The following is a 23947-nucleotide window of genomic DNA, read 5'->3' on the forward strand; positions in this document are numbered from 1 at the left end:
TGAATGTGTCTCTGCCCAACTTTTTTATTTTTTTTTTTTGCTTGTGCACGACAGCCTTTTCCAAACCAGCTTGCCTTCCATTGGGTTGGTGTAAATGTGTGCCCAGAGGGCTGTCGTGCTGGCAGGCCTAATCGCTCTCTTAATCCCCTCTTCACCTCTCTGATTTTGGTAATTAAGGCTCAAATGAAAGCGGAGTTGCTCTCTGGTTTCGTGCCTCCTTCGTTTGAAATCGGGTCCAGCTGAAGCATGCATGCAGGCCGATCAGCCACAACATTAAACACACAGACAGGAGACGTAAATAACATTGACCATCTTGTGACAATTCAATGTTTTGCTGGGAAACTTTTGGACCTGGCATTCATTGGTGTGGATGTTACTTAGACATGTAGCACCCACCTAGACCAGACCAGGCACCCCCACCCCATAGCAATGACACTCCTTGATGGCAGCAGCCATCCCCAGCAGGATGCAGCCTGACACAGACACACACACAAAAACACTTTAGGAACAACTAAAAAAAAACATGAAGAACAGCACAAGGTGTTGACCTGGCCTCCAAATTCACTAGATCCCAAACTGATCAAGTATCTGTGGGATGATCCACAGAGGCCCCTCCCCTCAAAGGCCCCCCCACTAACAACATTCTGTTCCCAGACACCACAGGACACCCTCAGAAGGCCCATGTCCATTCTCTAATGAGCCACCTACACAATATTAGGAAGGTAGTCATAATGTTATGCCTGATGGGTCTGTGATCTGAGTCTCAAAACGCTCTCAGATACTAGGATGGAAAATCGAAGGGTTCCTTGTGTTGTAATAATGTCCCTGAAGTGTCGCAGGGACGCCCTCGCCTTTGAGCCGTCACTCTTAAATGCGATCTCTGTTTATTTTGCTTTTTAAGTGCATTAGTTTTCTCCCGAGCGTTACTTGACACCGTCAAAGTAAAAACATAGCATCCACCAGCCACGCAACCGTCTCATTTCTCTGAATTACCTACTTTTCTGAGCACTTAACGCAAGAAAACGGAGGGACGCGGGGCCACAATGAGTCTGCTGAGTGCACTTTCATGACAATAAAAACTCCCACACCAGTAAACAGACGGTTTGCTCCGTCTCGTTCCTGGCGTACAGTCGCCTCGCTCGAAAATGTCATCACACATGCCTTCGGGATCCGACTGTCATTAATAAACCTGTCAGAAAGTAGAGGGTTTTCTACCCATGTGACATTATTAAACCGAGTCAGACTAAAAGAAACTTTGTAAGACACCGACTGCTCAGTCTTTAAAATCCCCAGACCCAAGCAATGATTGTATTACCTGATGCCGTCACCTCGAACACAAGCCTTGACATCGTGTCTGCCGAGAGTCGCTGATGTGCTCGGAGGGGTTGTTTGAAGGTGAGGCACAACAATAAGAGCAAGGCCCCTCTTGATAAGCAATCACCGAGGCCGACTCTGGAGACAATCACCGCTGAGACGCCAGAGCAAGCTCGGCAATGCTCCGTGGAACTGGTGACACTTAGCCCAGATGGAAAATGGTCACAGAGGGCAGAACACATCCACAGCCAGAGCCTGAGCCTGAGCCGGAGTTAACTGTCCACACACAAGTTATTACATCCACCGAATCCAGCAAGAGCAGACTGAATTTCTTCTGTTTTTTAAAGCTTACAGTAAACCAATACCCATCTGAGCTGCAATTTTGTCACGGCAACACAATTTTGACTTTGATAACTAAGTTCCATAACTAAAAATTCAATACTGCTACAATATCGCAGCCATCGAGAAAATCCATAAAGAAATATATGGTCTGGGACAACCTTAGAGACGCTGTTTCAAGGGTTTTATAAGTCGGTGAGGTGTCTTAGTCTGTGTTTGTTTGTTCCTGAGGGAGTATCTCTAGAATCTCTGCAGTGAAACGGCATAACTTTACAATTAGGTTGTTCCTAGAGCGACACATGTCATAAATGAAGGGTTGGATGGAGTCCAGAGTGATTGCATTTGCACGTTTGTCAGTGTGCATCAAAAAGAAATCAGTTTTCCGATTCAGATTGATCTACATTTGAAAGATCTGATAACAATTCATAAAATCCGCTAATAGAGTTTTTAAATTTCCTGCATCCTCTCGTTAGAAACGAGATTAGTTGACTTGTTAGATCCAAAACACCAAATACCATAAATCCCTGGAACCAATGACGAGATCAGTTTTAGTTTTAAGTAAAATTGAGATGTCTGAAATATCTCTTAACCCAGCCCTAGTTCATCAGAAACAACAATTTAATAATATGTTAAATATTTGTTCAGTTAGTCAAGTAGCTGATGAATCTTTTCGTTAACTTCCATCTAAATCATAATCATTTCTGCCGTTAAACTTCCAACTTTTCATTGAAACGTTTTCTCATGTTAACGTATTTTAGCTGTGAACGAAGAAACTTTTACCTCGTGAGACTGTTCATTACATAGATTTATTACTAAACAGGAACGTTGCTGTTTACTATATCCTGTCATTAATTAACATAGACAGTGTTGAATAGGATTTAACTTCAGTGACTTGTGTTGGTGTTAACTGGAAACTAATTATTTCTTATTTCTTAGTTGTACAGGTCTGTGTGTGCTAAAACAAACTACTTGCAACTTGTAAATTCACTGTGAATAAAAGCCTAGCTATAATTAAAGATGAATTTTTAATGAACACTGCGACACTTTCTACGCAAGGAGACATATTTAAATAGTAGTGTTGCACATACATAGCCTGGTGATGAAAAATTAAACAAATTATATAGGACTGTAACTGATTTGTGTCACTGAGAGAATTTAATGTTTGAATCGTAGACTGTATATAAATATGGACAAAAAAAATAAAAAATAAAAAATTGACACTTGGACATTGATCAACATTATATTAACTACCTAAAATGACAGAAACTATCCTTGAAAAAAAATTATTTGACATGTATTTTAGTGTTTTAGTTTGGTCCAAGTCCCGCCCACTAACATGGAGGAGGCGGGGCTTGTACTGCAGCCAGCCACCAGGGGGAGCTCTACTTGCTTTGGCTTCACTTTGGAGCAGCAGTTCTGTCATCCATCTTTATACTGTCTATATGGTTTGAATATTCTTGGCTTTATCGCATAAAACAAATAAATGTCATCGAGCGAATGCCTCTTCTAAGTCTGAGTACATTCCTCATCTCTCGCCCAACGCTCTGTGAATTGTGTCTTCATCATAAGAATAGGAATATGTGGGTGGTGTGTGCTTGTGTGATGGATAATTGAAGGTTTGATTGATTTTTTTATATTTTCACCTGCAAAACCATCGGAAATGAAGGCAAACTAGCAAATCTACCCTGAAGATTTTAACATAAACTCTTTTCATGTAGCTGGCTGAGGGTGTTCTGCAGCATTCAGGCTCCTACCAGAGTCTGACCAAAGGCACTTTGTGGTGTATTATTAAACAGCACCTTAGCTTCCTTGTAGCGCGCTGAACATATTATCCTCAGCAGCTCAGAGTGTGAGAAATCCCCCTTTTTCTCTTCCTGTTTCACCTTTATGTTCAGCAGAGAGTGCTGCACTCTCTGAAACCTGCCTCACACAAGGCGCAAACTCAATTAAGGTGGAAGCTGAGAGGTCCCCTCAGGTAGGCTAATCTGTATGGAGAATAACTGCGGCTGGAAGTTTCCCTGCATTAGAGACGTGCCTCGACGGTGGATAAGTCACATAAAGGATGCTTTGACACTCTCAGACATGTAATTGCCCTATAAGTGGACCTCTGCAGGAGGTGTTGCTACGCTCCAGCAGGCACAGGCTGTTTAAATAGTGCAGATATCGAGCATAATGGGGAAAAACTTGGACGGTTAAAAAAACACTGTTACGGTCTTTTATTATGTACGCATGTTTGCATAACCCGTTTTCTTTTTTTTTTTATCCCTTTGGTTTTCTGAACAGGCGATGCCAAATCGGAGGACACGGCCAATAAGGAGGCGGGAGAGGAGAAACCAGAGGAGGATAACGACTATCACCGTAGCGACGAGCAGGTAGGCCTCTGCTAAATTTGAGACATGTTGTCAGATATCTGCCTTCCTTGCTAAGCTAAGATAAGATAAGATAAGAATAGCAGTGCAAAATACAACAATTGGATAAGGTAAGACAAGAGAAACTGTATAAAAAAGTAAATATATTAAAGATACAAAAAAGAAGTTAATGGAAAGGTTAAAGTAATAGGAGGCTGACATTATAATGACATTCATGAATATCATGAATAAAGACAAACTCCAATAGGAGGAATTGCTCCTGAAAAACCAAGTATTGCACCAAAATGACACGAGTCTGGAGTGGATATTGCACTTGCAAGAAGAAAAAAGCAAGACAGAATTACACAGGGTGAAGTAATACAGTGATGGGTAGGTATAAACAGATGTATTATGTCCTTGTTGAAGCATAAAACTATGCAGCAGTGCTAGGAAATGCTCACGTTAAAGAGTTTGACTGCTGAAGGACCTCTGGAAGCTTTCCTTATGGCACTGTGGGTGCAGCAGTCGCCGGATAGAGGAGCTACCAAACGTCCCAGCTCAACTTTTTGTTTAGTTGCCAAAGAAAAATGTTGAGAGCAAGGTTTATTTAACAAAAGAGATGGTGTTCCTACATTTAATTGGTTTGGAGACAGATATATAAGTTATTAAATGTATAATACTGCTGCTGGTGGTGTAATAGTGTGCCTGATATTTTCTCGGCACACTTTGGACATGCCTACAGCCGAGTATCATTTAAATGCCGCAACCTACCAGAGTATTGTTGCTATCGCTGGCCATGTCTGTCCCTTTATGACTTCATGTCACGAAGCTTAAATCATCTTAAACTTGTTTCTTGAACAATAAGTTCCCCGGACTCAAATGGCCTCCACAGTCACCAGATCTCAGTCCTATAGAGAACCTTTGGGATGTGGTGAAATTAGCATCACGGATGTGCAACACTGGACTAAACTCTTAAATGTTGAATCTAAAGATCTGAAACCAAAAGTGAGGCATGCCTAATAAAGTGGCCAGCGATTGTATGCATTAAATACAATAGAGGAAACATAGGAACATAAAGAGGGATTGGAAATTTGATTGTCTTTAGGAGGTTAGACACAAATAACTGTTGGCTACACGGCATTCTGCCAGGAACAAAAGCACTAAGGAGTAAAAATACTGTTTGTGATAATTATTGGTACGATTGAACATCAATTATTGCCTTTATAAAAGCGCCCCCCTTGTGGTTTAGCGGGCCGCTCCACAATTACCGGGTTCTTTTGTCTTTCGTCTGGTTGATTTGTGCGGATCCAACGCGGCGCCACACCACCGCTCTCCGCCCGGCGCATTCATAACGGAAATGAGCTTTTCTTGATTCCATTTGTATTCTGGCGCGCTCTTAAGCCCTGCACGATGATATTAATAATGCAGAGGGAGAAAAGAGAGGGATTGTTGTGGCTGGACAGACCACCACGTTGAAATTGAAGCGTCTTTTTCCTGCATCTCGATGTCGCACCGGCTGAAGGAAAGCGAAGATTTTTCTACCACAGCCGGCGTCTTTATTCAAACAAGCCAATTCTTTACTGTCTCAGGGGAAAGCCGAGCTGACTCGACGAGGGCGAAGATCTCGCCCTTTGGATTTTTTCAGCGCCGGTGGAGAATGCACACGGAATAGCTAATACAGGAGCCTGTGTGAGCTGAATGCAATGATTTCCGAATGTCATGGAGAACTGTGGCTAGGGAGAGAACAAGGGAATAAAAAGATGGATGATAGAGGAATAGAGGGAAAAATTGCAGCGTGCAGAGTGATGAGGCATTGTGAAAAGGCTCTGCAGAAAAAAGTGGAAAGAAAGCAACTGCAATGGGCGTATGGGAGGAAATTCACGCTCTGAAGTAGGAAGCTTTTCGGTATCCAAAAGCGAGACAATATCCGCCGTGAGCCGTGTTGAAAAGACTAAAACCACCTCATTTCTTTTCAGTCAGACCACTGATTTGGTACAGAACGGCTACTGACACCCGTTAACCCCTGAAATCCCAGTGCACCCGTCTGACCAGTGCAATAAATGTGAGCACACACTCCAGTCAGATTACCTCTTAACCTCCCTGGGGTAATTCATCAGTCGCCTAGGCTGCAGCTGTGATAACCTGGGTCATTTAACCTCTAATTCTAGATAAAAATAGAGAGTTTGTGAAGGCTCTCTCACATTTTATTAGCATACACTACGACCACCCGACTAATATTGTGTGGATTCACCTTTTGCCACCAAAATACCCCTGACCCATTGCTGCATGGACTCCTCTAGACAATCTGCAGGTGTTCTTTGGTATCTGGCACTAAGACGTTTGCAGCAGATCCTTTAAGTCCTGCTTTAAGTTGCGAGTTGAAGTCTAGAACATCCCACAGATGCTGGGCTGGTCTGAGATCTGGGGAATTTGAGTCTGTGGTAGAAAATCTGCATGCTTTTATATACTCTAACAGGCGGTTTAGGCAAGAGGTGCTTGGTAGTAGCGTGTTTCCGCTTTAGTATTTTCCGGCTGCTTCTCCATCTCCGCAATTTTCAAACACATTGTTTTGGATCAATAAAGATGGAACACATGGAGGAAAGGTTAACTGAGGAGGTTCGGAGGTATAAACACTTGTTTGACTCGTCTTCGGCAAAATTACGGCGAACGTTTCAGTCGCCATTGTTGAAAGTGAAGCAGGAAGTAGAACCAAAATTTAACCCGACTGGCAAAAAAGACACAACGCCAACTATAGTTTGGATAGAGTTGTTACAGAGTGAGACAGACTGACGAACGCACAAGTATAAATGACTCACACCGGTGTAGGCTACGTACGTAGGTTGTAGCGTCTATGTCCCGCAGTACTTTAATGAGCCTTTACTATCGTCCAAAGGGTCACATCCAAATGTTTTCAGTAATATAATATAACTAAGCAAAGTCTCCGGCACATTGCTGTCTGTTGTTCAGTTCCAGGTATTGTGTTCTGTCCGATACCAACACACAAATTAGAAATAGCAGTCACTTTTACTGACACATTGCGGTTAATGTCTTTCATGTGATTTTTTGCACATTGCAAATTCATGCTACAGCAGATTAGACCCTATGGGGGCCGATTGTGGCCAGACAAAACCTTGGGTCTCATCATATTTTTTTGCATTTACATATAAATTCAGACCACATCCTTTGTTCACAGGAGCATCTACATACATATGAACTGTCTCCTTCCTCATCCTTTTGTTTACATGTATAAATCTGGTACCAATGTTCGGGGTCGGCTTACCTTCCCAGAGCCTGTGTCTCTAGGCTCACTGTATGCCCGTATACCAATAAACACTGCAGCAAACTTGGGAGTAATATTCCTTCAACAAGGTCAAGTAAACCCCTCAAACCATTCCTGAACCATTTCATGTAATACTATCTACAAAATCGAGTCTTTTGAACTACGAGAAATGACAAGAGTTGGGTTTAATTAATTTACAGTGAGGTATTTAAACTCTTAATACTTGAATGTCTACTGTGGGATTATGGAGTCTTAAATGTCTTGGGTTTTTCCAGAAACAGACTTTTTTATTACTCAAATACCAGCTTTTAATTCATTGAAACAATTAAGAAACACTTAATAAAAACACTCTAAAGGTCCCCGAAGACCCAGAATGAGCAGAGGATGCCAAAACCAAGGTGAACGATATTAGAAAAGAAAAGAGGCTCAGAGATGTGTCATCGTTTTCCAGAAAGAAAAAGAAAGGACGAATGAAGTGTAAAAGAATAATAGCAGCAGTTTTCAGCGATGGAACAAAACTGTCCTCCGCCATCACGCGGATATAAGAACCGGCAGGCAAACCGGCACGCTTGGCCGACTTCCAGAGCACTCCCCCGCCGTCTTCTGGATGACCTTTCACAGCGTAACCTTGGGGTGTGAGCGGTGCCAGAGAAGGCCAATAAAACTAGTGACGCACTAAGAAAAAAGAAAATATAATAAAAAGAAAAGGAACAGAATCGCGCCAAAAGTCACGATTAATCACAGAAGGGTGAGGCTAATGTGTCCAGATGACTGGGGTCACCTGTAGCCTCTCATTGATAAGATCTCAGAGGGATGAGAACACATGTAAATTTAACGAGTATTTTGGGCTGGAAGAAATTGGAGAACCCAGATTTGCCCTAAAATTTTCTCTCACAGAGGGCAGAGGGGAGAATACAGAAAGAAATGTTGCATCAGACCTCTTCGAACTCCATAATAAAACCTGTAACGTGGATTAAAGCTCTGTCTGCGTGATACCAAAAGACCCGTCTGATATTTTCTTGAGACGCCTGGCCGTTGCGTCATCACGTCTGTGTTTTCAGCTGCGGCAGGACTCCTTGGCTCCTTAAGCGCATCGCTAATGCACTGTAATGTAATAAAATTGCCTCGCGGGCCGCCGTCCAGCTTCTGCGGAGTCCAGGATTTTTTTATTTATTCTGCATCATGAGTTCTCCCTCATTGCCAGCGCCACTGGAAAAACAGATACATTATGATGTTTGGTCTTTGCTTATTGAAGGGCACGCTGTGCACTGAAGCGCTGCCAGTGTTTATTTGAGAGCAGAGATGATTTCCAAGTTTAAACAGAAACCCCCGGTAATGATGTTGGTGTTCCCGTCTCATAAGAGAGGGATAAAGAGGACACAAGGACACCCACAAATGAATAAATACAAAGCCCCTGCTCTGATCTTTTCGTCTTTTGATATGCGAGGACAGAAGCTGCTGCCGCCGCTGCCAAGAACCACCTAGCGTGTCACCTCAGGGGGAAAGAAGAGCACCGGCTAGTGGCAGTAATACCCTGACACTAGATTGAAGCCAATAAGCAAAAAAAGGAAAAGTAACACTAGTTCAGGGAGATGTGCTGTGGAAGCAGAGGGGGAAACCTGCACCACTGTCAAATTGAATTAACCATTTTTACATGTTACTTTAGATGAAATTAGTTTGGGTTTTAAGAATAGAATATCTGTGTTTTAGTTTCTCGTCTTTCATTCTGAGCTCAGAAACTGCTGATGAATCTTTCAGTTTTTCTACCTCGAGTTTCAAATAGGTCTACAGGCTCAGTAACGGTTCTTATTTTCAGTCACAGATTTTTACAAATCTTAACCGTATTCTACAGACACATCAAACTGACATCAAATCTGGACCAATAAGTTGTACTTAAACGCACCACAGCACGTGGCAATAGTTGGCATTTGTCAAACAAAAGGAAAAACTGGAAAAGGCTACTATAAACTGTGAGGTTAGGAAGAGCTACTGTGTACAGAGCTGGTCTCCGACCAGTTGGACTACAGTTTATTCATTCTAGATGATCGTGTTGGGATTTCCAGAGTAGTTAGGAATTATTTTAGGTCAACGAAGATACAATCAGACTGGTTTTCCTCAATCAGTGCGCTTCATAAAATTGAATGAGTCAGCTATTTTATGTAATCCCAGATTAGGCTCACTTATAGTACTGTGGGACATAGACGCCGTAACCTACGTAGTCATTTAAACTTGTGAACTCGTCAGTCTGGCTCGCTCTACAAAAACACCATCCAAACACTAGACGGCGCTGTGTCTTTTTTTTTTTCAGTCGGGTTCATTTTTGTTTCTACCTCCTGCTCACATTTAACAATGGCCAAAGACGAGTCATACAAATGTCTGTAAGCTCCTCAGTTAACCTTTCCTCCATGTGTTCCATCCATATTGATCCAAAACCAAATGGAAACTTGTGGAGATGGAGAAGCAGCCAGAAATACTAAAGCGGAAACGCGCTGCTACCAAGCGGACCAATCACAGCTCTTGCGGTCTGCGCCGCCGTGGCACGTAGTTTACATTTCTGGAGAGGTGCACATCAAGCTACGGCGTTAGGGTGTGCACTGTCACTGTAGCTTCTAAACCGCCTGTAACTCTGCACTGTTTAAATCTGTTGACCCCAGATGGTCACTGTAGGTAGTTCTTTATGGCCCAGTTCAGACCTCGCCGTCTGGGCAATCCATTTAAAAGTGTCCAGGTGTGAACACAACCAGGACACACTGAGGTTGTGTTTCAGTGATCTGATCTCAGATTTGTAGGCGGTCTGGAATGCATTTGACAGCATTCATTTGTAGTTTGAACACAATAAGTCCTGGGTCGCATTAAAGACCAACTACTCAACAGGGGTGCCTTTGTGTCAGAAGAATTCACCTGAAAAGGATAAAGCACCTTAAGTGATGTCAATTCATAGTGATGAGAGCCTTTTAAAATATTCTGTCCTTTTTGTTGTTAACTTCTTAATAAATCTAAACAAATCAGTAAGTGAGTGAGACTTTACCGCTTGTTCCAAAATGTGTATCATCTCAGCAAGTCGTGATCGATTGGTAGAGATCCATCAGCGATAGAAAAAGCTGTATGTTTACATTACCTCTTGCAGATTGCAATGGATGCACTGTCTACTCTAGATCGTCATCTTTTCTCTCTCTCGCAGGTCAGCATCTGCTTGGAGTGCAACAGCAGCAAGCTTCGGGGTCTGAAGCGCAAGTGGATCCGCTGTTCGGCACAAGCCACGGTCCTGCACCTCAAGAAGTTCATCGCCAAAAAGCTTAACCTGACATCATTTAATGAGGTACGGATAATAACGCGCTCCATCAGCCTGGAAAGCAGCGGTGATGAGAGGAAATAAACCCACAGCCAGATCTGTCGCACGATAAATGTAACTTTGGTAGAAAATTAACAGAGGGAATTTAGTTTATGTCTTTTAGAATAATATTTGTTTTGTTTTCCAATAAGTTTTATCTCACAACTCAAGAGAGGGATTGTAGTTTGTTGCTTTCATTTATCTTAATTCCTTTGCTTTTTTTAATTTATTCCCGAAGTAGATTTGAAGCAATTTGGAACAGATCTCTTTAATTCTTGGCGTTTAGTTGTAACGTGTCGGAGCACCAGCTGGGAGCGGTGTGCATCAAAGTTTAGTTAACTGCAAGAAATTACATAAAGATAAAGGTCAGTTTATTATACTTTTTGTGTGGGGCCTTTTGTGTTTGTTATATTTAGCAGGAAACCAGCACTTATCATATCTCATTTTTTTCTGCTCACTGTCTTAAACGCCTCGTTCAGATCATCAGCAAGGGGGGGTGGGGGAAGAGTGGGCGATAAATTTGACAGATGGATTTTTAGATCGCTGCGAATAATCATCACAATCGCCTGCTTGTCCTCTATTTGTGTGTTTTCTTTCTTTTTAAACTGGCTGTCACAGAGATGAGTGGGTTGACTCCATCATATCGTCGGCCTCCGTAACACAGCTTCGGCGAGGCGGACGCGCTCCCCGCCACCCAGCCATTGTTGTTCCCTCTATTGACTCTCTAAAAGGAGCCGTTTGAAACGATTCGGCTTTCAGCGCCGGGGCTCTACAGCGCGCCGCTTTCTCAGAGAACAGTAGCTCGTCGCATCGCGTTTGTAAACCCGCCGATGTGGTCGTGTCACCCATCTAAACGCCGCTGCAGGGAGGATGTACCACAGATAATTAAAGACGGAAGGAACTCTCTTAAAGAGCGTGTAATCATTGTGTCTGTAATAACTGGGCTGCAGCTTATGATCCTTCACCGGTCTGCCCATCTAGCTCACCCTTGACATCCTGTCTCTTCCTACTGAAAAACTACCCAAGAAAGGTGCAAAATAACTTTAAAAAGAAAGAAAGATAGCACAAATGTTCTTTGTGCAGTTTCTATACAGTTTGTTTTAAGCAGCCGATCATAAAAATTATTCTTTTATTTCATGTAATCCTCAATTAACTCCTGATTGCTGAGATCTAGTCTTTTGTTAGGGGATCTGTTGCAGGACTCTTTGTCTTTATTGTGGCCCCGTTCAGGCCTTACATTAACATCCATCCTGGGAAGTCAGATCGCAAGTGACGAGCTTAAAGGACACGTGTGAACACACCTATATAAACTGTATATAGACTGTATATAAATATGGACTACACGTCTCCACTTCCTTGCATTGGCCAAACTGACACTATTTTTCCGGGGATATGGGCGCCACCATCTTGCAACTTTGGGGGCAGAGTCTGATCGGTATGGTCCAAGAGTGGAGCCACGCGGAGTGTATTTTAGTGTTTTAGTTTGGGCCAAGTCCCGCCCACTAACATGGAAGGGGTGGAGCTTATGACCTACACTGCAGCCAGCCACCAGGGGGAGCTCTACTTGATTTGGCTTCACTTTAGCAGTTCCTCCGTCCATCTTTATACAGTCTATGGTGCAAACACACACCTGGGTCACATTAAAGACTACCACCTATTCAACAGGGTTGATCTTGTTTAAGCAAAGTTTCGCACACAGCCGCTATTATAAATGATCACCTGAAAGAGAAATGTACTAATGAGAGCCTTTTAAAATATTCTGACCTTGTTGCAACAAATAAATCTAGACAAGAATTAAGTTAAATTATTTAACACGAGTACACTGTGTTTGATTCTATCATTTAAAGATGTATCTGTGAAAGTTTTCAGGGTTATAGTCTGAGCTTTTTGCTAAAATAATTAATGTCAGGGCAGAGACAAAGGCCAAAATAGAAATAACTTTCTTGTCTGTCATAGTCAAGTTAAAGAAAACTCACCCCAGTGATGAGTGGTAGCTCTAAACATGGAAAGACTAAAATATAAGATCATTTGTGGTCGTATAGTGTCTTTTGTTGTATTAAAAAGGCAGGATTGTTTTCGTATTGCAGACTAAAGTGATAAGGGATGTGTTTTCATTAGAAATAGCACTATGCAACAACCTCAAGGGACTCAAAGTAAAGTGCATATACACTGATCAGGCATAACATTATGACCGCTGACAGGAGAAGTGAGTAACATTGTCATTTAGAGCTGAACTATCAGCTTTGTTTTTTGGATATACTTATAGAGGCTTCACAGACGCAAATTAAAAGTGTAGTTTTTGCTTGAAGAATGACTAAAATTATTATTTATTTATAACAATCGTTTGTACTTGCCTTTACTGGAAGCTCAAGGGTAAATACACTCATTTTTATATGTTTTATTGTCAATCAAAACTGCTCCCTCTGTGGCTCAGAGCGCCCTTCCAGTGGGGGGCAGCAGGGGGCGCTGTGGCAGTGTGTCCTACCTTTCCTTCCCTCTCTGAAATTCCCTCTCTCCCTACCTCCCCCTCCTTCTCCCAGTATTGATTGGCAGATGCAGATGCGAGGCGCTGCTCAGCAGAATATCAATGTTGACTTCACAGGAGGGGAGCGGTAGATTTGGCGAGCCGGCCTCGTGTTCAGTATTGAACTTTTTTTATTTTATTTTTTCTCTGCTCCGGAGCCCGGCAGCCTCTCTCCCTGTCAGAATATGTTCCCCCCCCCTCCATCCCCGAGCTTCCTCTCCCAGAAACAAGTCATGTCAGAACAGAGAGCGACAGAGGTGTAGCCGCTGAAAGGTTTACTTCCTCGTCACGCTGCTCAGATGAGAAACCTCCACCCTGACATTTAAATCCTGCATCTCTCAGCTCAGACGTAGCCCAGTAATCTCATCTTCTCTTCTCTTCTCTTCTCTCCTCTCCTCTCCTCTCGTCTTTCCCCCCAGCTGGACATTTTATGCAACGAGGAAATCCTGGGGAAGGACCACACTTTGAAATTTGTTGTTGTGACAAGATGGAGATTTAAGGTAACGGACTGATCCAGGATGTCCTAACAGTTTGTTTTGTGTTAAATGTTAATAAAATCTTTGCTCGGCAGATTTTCACCACGGATTTAATTATTCCACACAGACGTGGCAAATTAAGACGCCGCTATCAGACTCCACAGTCAGACCCTAATTGAAAAGTACTAATAAATAAAATGTTCTCGTAAGAACTTAATAACCCAAGAGATTAGAATATCTACAGTATAATCATGTTGAGGACTTTTTTATTAATATCACAGCCAACTGAGTTGAACTGATTCAACTGAGCTGCTGTTATTGGTTATAAGTATCTTCCCCAACTGAGACATGAGAAAGACTGCTCTCATCTTTCTTTTAGCTATTGCTAAGCTAACTAGCTAATTTGCCTCTTATTATGTCCAGCTTTCTGACACTGTTTCAGCATAAACTGAACATTATAACAGTCATGAAGGAGGATTTTGTTCAGGATTGTTATATTAGGATGAATTCACTAGTGTGCCCAATGAACTGGCAAGAATTGAAGGCCCAGAAGAGCTGATATGCTAATCGTGGCTTTGGGAGGCATGCTAGGTCTCTACTGTATGTAGTAGAGTAATGTTACTGTTAAATCAATGCCTTACTATATTGCCTCCATGTTTCTATCAGTCCTACCAGAGCTCCGACTGCAAAGAGCTCCACTTGACCATTAAGAGAAATCCATAGTTTAACAGGCGCGCTGGGCCCAGATACAGTCGATGAGCTAATTTGCGAGCGGTTCACAAAGAGGTTCCTTGTGCTGAGCTTGTGTTTTGCTTGCTTTATTTTTTTTCCGCAGAAATCCCCCCTCCTGCTCCATTACAGACCCAAGATGGATCTGCTGTAGCTGCGACGGACACCACGGTTGTTTTCATTTCTGTTTGATGGCCCAGCGGCGGCCGCGCGGACTGTGCCGAGAAGACCTTTTTTTATTTATGCAAAGACGATCAACCAACACCAAGCAAACACCCGGTATGACGGTAAAAAGTCAACACAAGCCAGCAAATCAGGATCAAAAGATGAAGGGGGGGCGGGGGGTAGTAATGGTGGTGATGGAGGTGGTGATGATGATGATGATAGGGAGGGGGGGGAGGATTGAGAAGAAAAACAAAAAATAAATAAACCTGGCAGCCTCCTGCACAGACACTGCAGCACTGGTGCGTTTTTAAGGAACTACAACAACCATGTTTTTTTTTTGTTTTTTTGTCCGCTACATCCTACATATGTGAACAAAAAAAAGAAAAACAAAAAAAACAAATGGAGAGAAAGCATATATTTATACTTTTGTACAGAAGAGACACATGGAACCAAGACACTACTGGTGCTCTGTTTACACGCAAACAAGATGTCGGGAATCACGTCTTTTTTGAGCATTCGTGCAAACTTGCTTCACCCTCCTGAGACACTGACCGAGACGACGATGAGGAGGAGGAGGAGGAGGAGGTGGTGAAGGAGGAAGAAGTTTTTTATAGAAAAAAAATTGTTTTTTTTCTTTTCACAACACACTCGACACATCTTGGGAGCACAGAGAGTATACGGAAGAAGAAGAGGTTATATAACAGGCATCAATTTTTACGCTGTTTATCAAGTAAACTGTCTCAGAATCTTTTTTTTTTTATATATAAAAATTTCATTTTGTCGGCTTTGTCTAATTTTGCTATTGGGTTCTTGATGATTGTCAATTGTGAATAGGCTAATTTTTTTTTTTTTTTGTGTAGTAATTTATGTTCTATATACCGATATTGTACATAAAATGTCGTTACAGAGAGAGAAAGAGAGAAACTGAAGAGAGACTTTAGACTGTTAAAAAAAAAAAAAAAATAATAGAAAAAAGAAAGAAGAGTGGATCCCAGAAGTGCTATCTATATGTCGGGGCGTTTAAGATGATAAATTAGGATTATTAAAGACAGACTCATTATCAGTATCAAAATATATAAATGCATCTTTATGTTGTCTGAGAAAGACACAAAACAGCTATATCAAATCCTCTTCCATTTACGTAGGGTCTAAATACGTGACACTGCTCTGATCTGATAGAATCACACTCCTCATTTCACCTGCATTTTTCTTTTCCTTTTTCTTTTTCTTTTTTTGACAATATAATGAACAAATTTCCCACGAAACACATTTGGGCAGAGTAGTGGTTCATTTTTTGTTATTATTATTTTAATACCGAGGTGTTTGCACCACGCAGTCCTTAATATCCGTCCCCCCCTTGAGTTTCTGCAGCCTTTCAGCAGCACCAAGCAGGAAAATGCTGATACACCCACACGTTTACAGCTTTAGGTTTTGCAAGCAGCAGATGTTTCCGGCGCCGTGCACCCCTCAGATTTTCAACTGCAACACAACAAGAACAGGATTCTCGCTCGTCTCAGCAGCCTCAATGACGGTCTTATCCCATTTTTATTGACATTCATCTTTTAAGAACAAAATCTTAACCGTGAGCTCACAGTTTTTGGGCCCAGGTAGACAAACATGAGTGCAGGTTACTGATTTTTTTAAGGGGTGTATTATAGTTTCACTGCCACTTGCTGGAGATGCAAACACGCAACGTAGCACAGTGTTTTAAACGAAACAAAAATTGGTTTTAAGAACATTTCTGGAAGTGGATTTGTCAATAAAATATTCAGTATAATGACGCACAAAACAGATCTTTTTGAAAAAAAATAACAAATTCCAGGTTTCGCACAGGGACTGAGATTCTTTTTGAACACTTTGATAATGAAATTCTGAATAAAATGACTCGCGTTTGGTCATTTGGTGCTTCTAAATGTCTGTTTTTAAACTCGTGGTCTTAACCGTGTGACACAGACAAAAGCCAGTGTTCTGCTAAATGACAACACAAGTCTTAACTCTTTCACATCCCGACCTGAACCGTCTTTAACGTTACTACAACTGGATCCATGGCAGACCTCGAGTAGTATTACCTCACTGACTTGTCAATTTACCCTTTTTGCATTGTGTCAGCCCTCGACAAAGCTTCTTTTTTTTTTTAATGTGTATGTTCGTGTGCAGGGTTCCTATGCATCTCAAAAGTCTGGAAACTAGCAGTTGGAAATTTGATAACAGGTGTGTAGGAACGCTTGCCTCGTAAGGACCTATGACGTGTGTGTTCGATGCATTATTATAAAAGCCTACAGGTGTGTACAAAACCAGCTCAACCAAAACTCCTCCTGCCGTTTAGTTTTTATGGTAACCTTTGCGTTTTAAGAACCTTGATACAGCTCTGTTCTGTAAAGCGCTCATTGTTTTTGGTCTTTTGGTGACATTTTACCTGCATAAAATAAAGAACAGAAATGCAAACGTTCTCCTGTTCAGCACCGAGTGTCCACCTACTTATGCTCTCGGCTGAAAATCTGATTAGAAGCAATTTGCATCTGTTTCCCAAACAGATTTTTCTTGTAACTTCTACTCTTGCTTGATTGGACTCTTGCAGCTAAAAGCATAATGTTAGAACTGTGTTTCTTAACCAAATGAAGCTGATATACGGTTAAAGTTTTCTCTTAAAAATGACTAAAAACCAAAAACAATGAGCCTCACCATGTTCATGGAAGAGCCTTGTGTTTGTACTTGATGAAAAACGAAACCCCCTGCAAATGTAGTGTAATAATTGTGCGATATTACGTCTTTGTTAGTGCAGACGTGGTGTTTTTCTTTGTTTTTTGTTCTGTTTAAAGGCTTATTGTCATTATTTCATAGTCGTCGAAGGCACTGAGGTCTACGCTTGCAATTGTGACTTGTGAAACAGCTGTTGGACTTTTTTTTTTTTTTTCTTTACTGTACACCAGCTTTCTCTTCAGGTGATAAAGCTGTTTAAAGACACACCCGACAAGGTGCTACTCTGATAATGACTGCAAGCGGAAACAAAAATGCTGAGGCGGACATCTCTGTAACGATGCAGAACACTTTTGCAAAACTCTCCTCGCTCTGTACTGTTGAGAAAGGACTGGCATTGAAACAAAGGTCACATCTGTGCAGGGTTTTTTTTTTTATTATTATTATTCCCAGTTTTGTTCTTATGTGGTTGTGTTCACTCTGCACCTTCACGGGGTTTCTTCTTTCCTCGTCGGCCGTGGGAAAAAGAAAACCTAGATTGTCGGATTGTATTTTGGCACGATGTTGGACGCTGATCAAATGTACGTAAAGGTGTCGCCTCGAACCATTTGTAAAAACACAGCATTGGAAAGAAGTCTGGATAATCTGTTGGGTTTTTTTTAGTCCAGAAAGTGTTTGAGGCCAAATATAATGACGGAAAGGATGTTTTGTTTGTTTTTTTAAGTGAAAGGTGACAAACCCATGCGTATGTTTCGAGTATTGTTCCAGGACATAGACTGTATATAAACATGGACAATGTGTCGCCACTTCCTCTCATTGGCCAAACTGACGCTATTATCCCGCGGATACGGGCGGCACCATCTTGCCATTTTAATTTTTAATTAATATAAAGTTGAACTAATACTCTACCTCCACCAGTTACAAGGAAATGTTGGATTATACACTGTAATTATTTACTGTACGGGACCGCCTTACGGAGCGGTTGTTTCTGTAGCATCAAATAACTGACTAAAACTAAACCTATCCAAACAAATTGACACTTGAAAATGCATCAACGTGTGTTTTAGTGTTCTAGTTTGGCCCAAGTCCCATCCGCTAACATGGAGGGGGTGGAGCTTATAACCTATACCGCAGCCAGCCACCAGGGGGAGCTCTACTTGCTTTGGCTTCATCCGTCCGTGTTTATACAGTCTATGTCCCAAGAACCGTGTGATGAACCCGATGGAAGGGTGACGGTCAGACGTGGTCTCTGCCGCCGGTGCTCTCTATGGTGCTAACAACAACAAACTTCAGTCAGAGACGGAAAAGGCACTGTGTTGTGATTCTGCTTTTCCTCCGACCACACGTCCACCGCCGGTGTTACCTGTATCTGCTTGAGTCCTCTGGTGTCTCCTCTTGTCGGAGCTTTCTCACTGTACAGATAAAAAAAGAAAAAGGTGCTACTTTGATTTTATTTTTTATTCCTCGTCCCCCTTTTTGTCATTGATCCGTCGGGTTTGGGTTGATACCCGCTTGCCTGGGCTTGCTCCGGAAAAGCAAACAGAGGGGATTTTAAATAAGTCATCGACTGTGACGGGCGTCTGATTCTGTGAAAAACAAAATAGAAGTGGTGAGAAATTGGGTGTAGTAGCTGCAATTTCGTGCCTCAAAGAGAAACTCACACTTATTACAGGCTTCTCTGGTGAGATGTTTGCGCCTCTGGAGTCAGATTGAGACTTGCTTCAATCTCTGACGGATAATTGGCTCTGCAAGACGAGACCCCGCTCAAACGTACCTACATTTCTCTCCGAGCTCTGGGGAGAGTTCACCTTCTGGCCGCACCTTCTACCTCCCGTGCACCAGAACGGATCGATGCTCACCTTTTATTTTGTTTTTTTTTTCTCGTCAGGGCCGACGTATTGAGACATCAGTAGTGCCGTTCTGCTTGACAGCTAAGCTAAGAGGCTTACAGGAGGCCCGGCTCTGCCTCGCCTCAGATAGCGGTCGGTGTTGGCCCTCCTGCACGGAGCGAGGCCAGGATCGGTCGGAGCTTCGTCTCCTCTGCTCCGACCTTGATCTCCTGTCAGTCCGTTCTGTTGTCGCCCGCCAGGATCCGAGTCGAGCTCAGAGGAGGGAGTCGTGTGAAATTTGGATTTGAGGTGCTTCGTGTTGACTGTCAGTACGAGCAGATCTCGGGATTTACTCCGAGTAAACAATTTATCTGAGCTGCTATGTACAGTTTCTGGACTCCGGAAGTGTCTCGGAAGGCTGCGGCTTTCATTTTGGTTTTCATTTCAGGCTTGTTGGCAGCGGAATCCTTCCTGGCAACTCAAAATGGTCTCTTCTGTGTTTACTCCGCTGTAATAAGCGTCCACTCGGGGAGTGTGGCGGCTTTCTTTGTTGCCCAGTTCGCTCTTTTTCTCCCTCGTTTCTGAGTTCTCCGTAAAGCTCAGTAATCTCACAGACAGAGAGAGAGTGAGAGGGGGGAGCCCTCGAGGGTCACTCTGATGGCAATGTGGACTAAAACACTCCAAAAAATAAATAAAAAACGTATAGATTGTTCACTGTGCTGCAGCGCTCGAGTGCTCTGAATCATGTCGCCGTGAGTGGCGCGGTTTAAAGAGCAAATGGCCGGTTAAATTATGGATTGTTTCGCCACTTCAGCGTTGTGACTGTTGCTTTTAGAGATTGTTCCCCATAGGCCTGCGCGTTCAACAAAAGACGCAGTCGTCGCAAACGTTTCCCCACCCACCTTGACGTATACGTGTGCAAGCGCTAGACTGAAATTGAAACCGCTGGTCTCTGTAACGCCCCAAATTGAACTGGGGAACTGGTCGACGGCTACCAGATCTCACCGTGACACGCTCCCATGAGCCATAGCAGACGTCATCGATAAATCTGTCCAGTTTTTGTATTATTATTTATTTATGCTGAAAGTGACTTCTGCAGTAGTTTTCTTTGTTATTAATGACTTTTTGAGAGGTTTGCTCTCCCTTTTCTTTTGTTTTCTGGTTTATTTGTGAAACGTACCGGACTCAATGGCTTAAATTATGACAAATGAATTCCCATTTCTTTTTTTTTTTTTTTGTATCGATTCAGTTGTGTTCATGTCTACGCAATGCTCTGTCTATGTATAACAAAGACATAATTGTGTTCTGTTTAGGTCAAAATAATGAAATCGTGTGAATCCGGCGATGTGGTTATTGTATTTGCAAGGAAAATGTGCAATACACAGTTCTCAGACGGCTCCAGGTTTCAGCGTAGAACTCAATTATTATTATTATTTTTTAAATGTCTTTATTTTTTCCAGTCAGTTCCTCAGGTCACTAAATGCCTTCTGGTCCTGAGGGTGACCAGGAAATCTCAGACCATACACTAATGCACCCAAAATACAAACGACTGGATTTTTATTTTTTCGTCTTGTCTCTCTCTCTTTTTTTTTTTTTCTTCCTTTCCTCATAAAAAAACAAACAAAAATAAAATGAAAAAATTCTCAGACTTTTGTTTTTATTTTTCAGGTTAACACGGGCACTTATTCAGGTGTCCCCTTTTTCCTTGCCTCCTTTTGTATTATTGTTATTTATTGCACATGTAATGAACTGGTTTCCATTGCCACATTTGATTCAAGGAGTTTTGGGGCTCGAACGGGGGATGGAATTTCTTACGTACAAAACTACAGAAGCTTTTTTTGTCAAAACCTAAGTGTGTATTTCATCAATAAATGCCTTTAAAAGTGCTGCTGGTGCTGCGTTGATGTTTTTTCATTTAAAGCTAAAGCATGCAGTGTTTGTCTCCCTCTTCTGGCAGTAAGAGTAATTACATAAATAACCAAAATAAATAAATAAGTCTTTCTCCGAACGCAGTTTAGTTTGTTTTTTAATCTGGAGCATCAGAAACTGTTCTTCGACACTTTATAGATATAATTTCATATAACCCAGACATAAATTCATAGAACCTAGGTTATATTGTTAACTCATTTCTCATTCTGAGGCTATAATCAGTCTTTTTCGTTGTGGTTGCTCATCTCTTCAGCTCTGGCTAACAGAGAACAAATAGTAAGCTCTGGTATATATTGAGATATATTATAGTTTTAAACATAGTAACAATAGTAACAAACTAGTTAGTGCAGTCTCTTACATTTTCTCTGATAGCATCATTTAAAGCTAATTAAACCAATAAACATAGAGAAACTCTCCTCTGCATCATTTCCAACAGCAGCTGTTTACAGCGGATGATCAGGTGAACAACTTTGCCCAGAATCAAACAGCAGGTTGAGCTCTAACAGATTTAAAAAACCCAAGTTTTGGAGACAAAATTAAGAAATAAAAGAGGGTGAATATTGGCCTTAACATGAAAACAAATTAATTCTAATGTTCCTCTGTGTTTTGAGGATGTTTTAACAGGTTATTGTTTCAAAAAGGATGATAATATACACTATATTGCAAAAGTTTTCACTCACCCATCCAAATAATTGAATTCAGGTGTTCCAATCACTTCCACTACCACAGGTGTATAAAATCAAGCACCTAGGCATGCAGACTGCTTCTACAAACATTTGTGAAAGAATGGGTCGCTCTCAGGAGCTCAGTGAATTCCAGCGTGGTACTGTGATAGGATGACACCTGAGCAACAAGTCCAGTCGTGAAATTTCCTCACTGCTAAATATTGCACAGTCAACTGTCAGTGGTATTACAACAAAGTGGAACTCACCCACAAAGTGTCAGGCCACTTAAAATGACAGAGCGGGGTCAGCGGCTGCTGCAATCTCTACAGACCTCCAAACTTCATGTGGCCTTCAGATTAGCTCAAGAACAGTGCGTAGAGAGCTTCATGGAATGGGTTTCCATGGCCGAGCAGCTGCATCCAAGCCATACATCACAAAGTGCAACGCAAAGCGTTGGATGCAGTGGTGTAAAGCACGCCTTCACTGGACTCTAGAGCAGTGAAGACGTGTTCTCTGGAGTGACAAATCACGTTTCTTCATCTGACAATCTGATGGACGAACGGTACTTGTCTGACTGCATTGTGGCAAATGTGAAGTTTGGTGGAGGGGGGATTATGGTGTGGGGTTGTTTTTCAGGAGCTGGGCTTGGCCCCTTAGTTCCAGTGAAAGGAACTGAATGCTTCAGCATACCAAGAGATTTTGGTACAGTTTGGGGATGGCCCCTTCCTGTTCCAAAATGACTGAGCACCAGTGCACAAAGCAAGGTCCATAAAGACATGGACGAGTGAGTTTGGTGTGGAAGAACTTGACTGGCCTGCACAGAGTCCTGACCTCAACCTGACAGAACACCTTTGGGATGAATAAGAGCGAAGACTGTGAGCTAGACCTTCTAGTCCAACATCAGTGTCTGACCTCACAAATGCGCTTCTGGAAGAATGGTCAAAAATTCCCATAAACATACTCCTAAACCTTGTGGAAAGCCTTCCCAGAAGAGTTGAAGTCGTTATAGCTGCAAAGGGTGGGCTGTCATTATATTAAACCCTATGGGTTAAGAATGGGATGTCATTTTTAAGACTGGGGACAAGAACTGTGAACTTTGTAACAGTTGTTTTACTTTATTTCTGTCAAGATATCTGTGTTCATGCTTGGGGAATCATTTTTCCCCTCTTAATAAGCCTATAGATCCTTAAGTTTTATGTTTATTCTCCACAAACATCTCAAAGTGCTGCTTTTAGAACGGCTGATTCATCACTGTAAAGATATTTTGTTGAGCTTGTGAAAGCTTTTATTTTTGAGAAACTGTCAAATCTGTTTGAAGCTTCAGGCGTTAAGAGCTGCTTCCTTTTCTAACAATACGATGATGAACGATTCTTTGTCGTATGTTATTTGGGGTTTTCCAGCCATGCAGGACAATGAAAGTAAAAATAAAAAAATAAAAAAATAAAAAGCAGTGTGTGTATCAACCAAAAGACTATTTGTCACCAACAGCTGCCTTGCAGCCTGGCGGCAGATGTTAAATGTCGGGCAAGTCGGTGGCAGGGCCTCAGGTTTCCATCTGCTCACACTGCAGCTGCAGATCCATCGAGCTGGTGGGTTAGGGCGGTAGGAATAAAACGCAGACCGACGGGGCTGTAGCACAAAAATTCAAACAAAAAGTGTCTCTTTGCAGGAAGAATAAAAGCCCACATTAACATCCAATCGACGTGACAGAGTAAACGCTTTGCCTCCAGGAACATGTTGTGCTCTTCAACCTAATTAGCCACTGAAGAGGCATTTTAGCGGCTCTGTGAGCTTGCGATAAGGCACAGAGGTGTTCCGAGCTAAAGGCTAACATTAGTGTGCTGAAATATAATGACTGTGTTCACCGGAGGTTTAATGTGCGTGTTAATGAGGACTAAACAGTACAGTGTCACTAAGAGAATTCATCCTACTCGGCCGCTGCCCTCACGAGACTTTTCTAGCCTTCCAGATAAACCCGGAGGTCCTGTGGAAGTCCACGAGTCCGATTGGTGCTTTTGGAAAGTTTGTTGAGGGCTGATCAATCAGATCTAAGCATCTAAGCAACCCCACTGATCTGTTTTAACAGCTTTATTTTCATACCTCTGTGACTTGACAAAAAGATGCTTCCTTTCCTTTATGAGCGCAGGAGAACCAGCTCATCGGGAAACGATTCAGCGGTCCACCTGCACCTGAAGGACAAAGGACACTCCTTTGAAGACAGCAACGTCCAAATCTTAGCCAGAGAAGACAGATGGTTTGAAAGATGAGTAAAGGAAGCCATCTATGTCAGATTCTCTGAACAGAGGAGGTGGACTGAGATA

General features: G+C 42.1%; 1 protein-coding gene across 2 annotated transcripts in view; it reads left to right on the top strand.

The window, feature by feature from the left end:
• Positions 1-14640, top strand: part of pcgf3 (polycomb group ring finger 3) — a 28822-nt gene extending 14182 nt beyond the window's left edge. Inside the window, exons 6-9 of one of the 2 annotated variants that reach the window (XM_084549851.1) lie at positions 3937-4025; positions 10463-10600; positions 13556-13636; positions 14448-14640. In XM_084549851.1, coding sequence (XP_084405977.1) covers positions 3937-4025; positions 10463-10600; positions 13556-13636; positions 14448-14495 — 356 coding nt within the window. In that variant the 3' untranslated portion in view covers positions 14496-14640. Of the gene's footprint in view, positions 1-3936; positions 4026-10462; positions 10601-11230; positions 11314-13555; positions 13637-14447 lie in introns of those variants that run through there. The other variant, XM_084549852.1, reaches the window with a different exon arrangement.
• Positions 14641-23947: the final 9307 nt, after the last annotated feature.

The sequence above is a fragment of the Chelon labrosus genome, assembly GCF_963514085.1.
Source record: "Chelon labrosus genome assembly, chromosome: 8".
Classification (NCBI taxonomy): domain Eukaryota; kingdom Metazoa; phylum Chordata; class Actinopteri; order Mugiliformes; family Mugilidae; genus Chelon; species Chelon labrosus.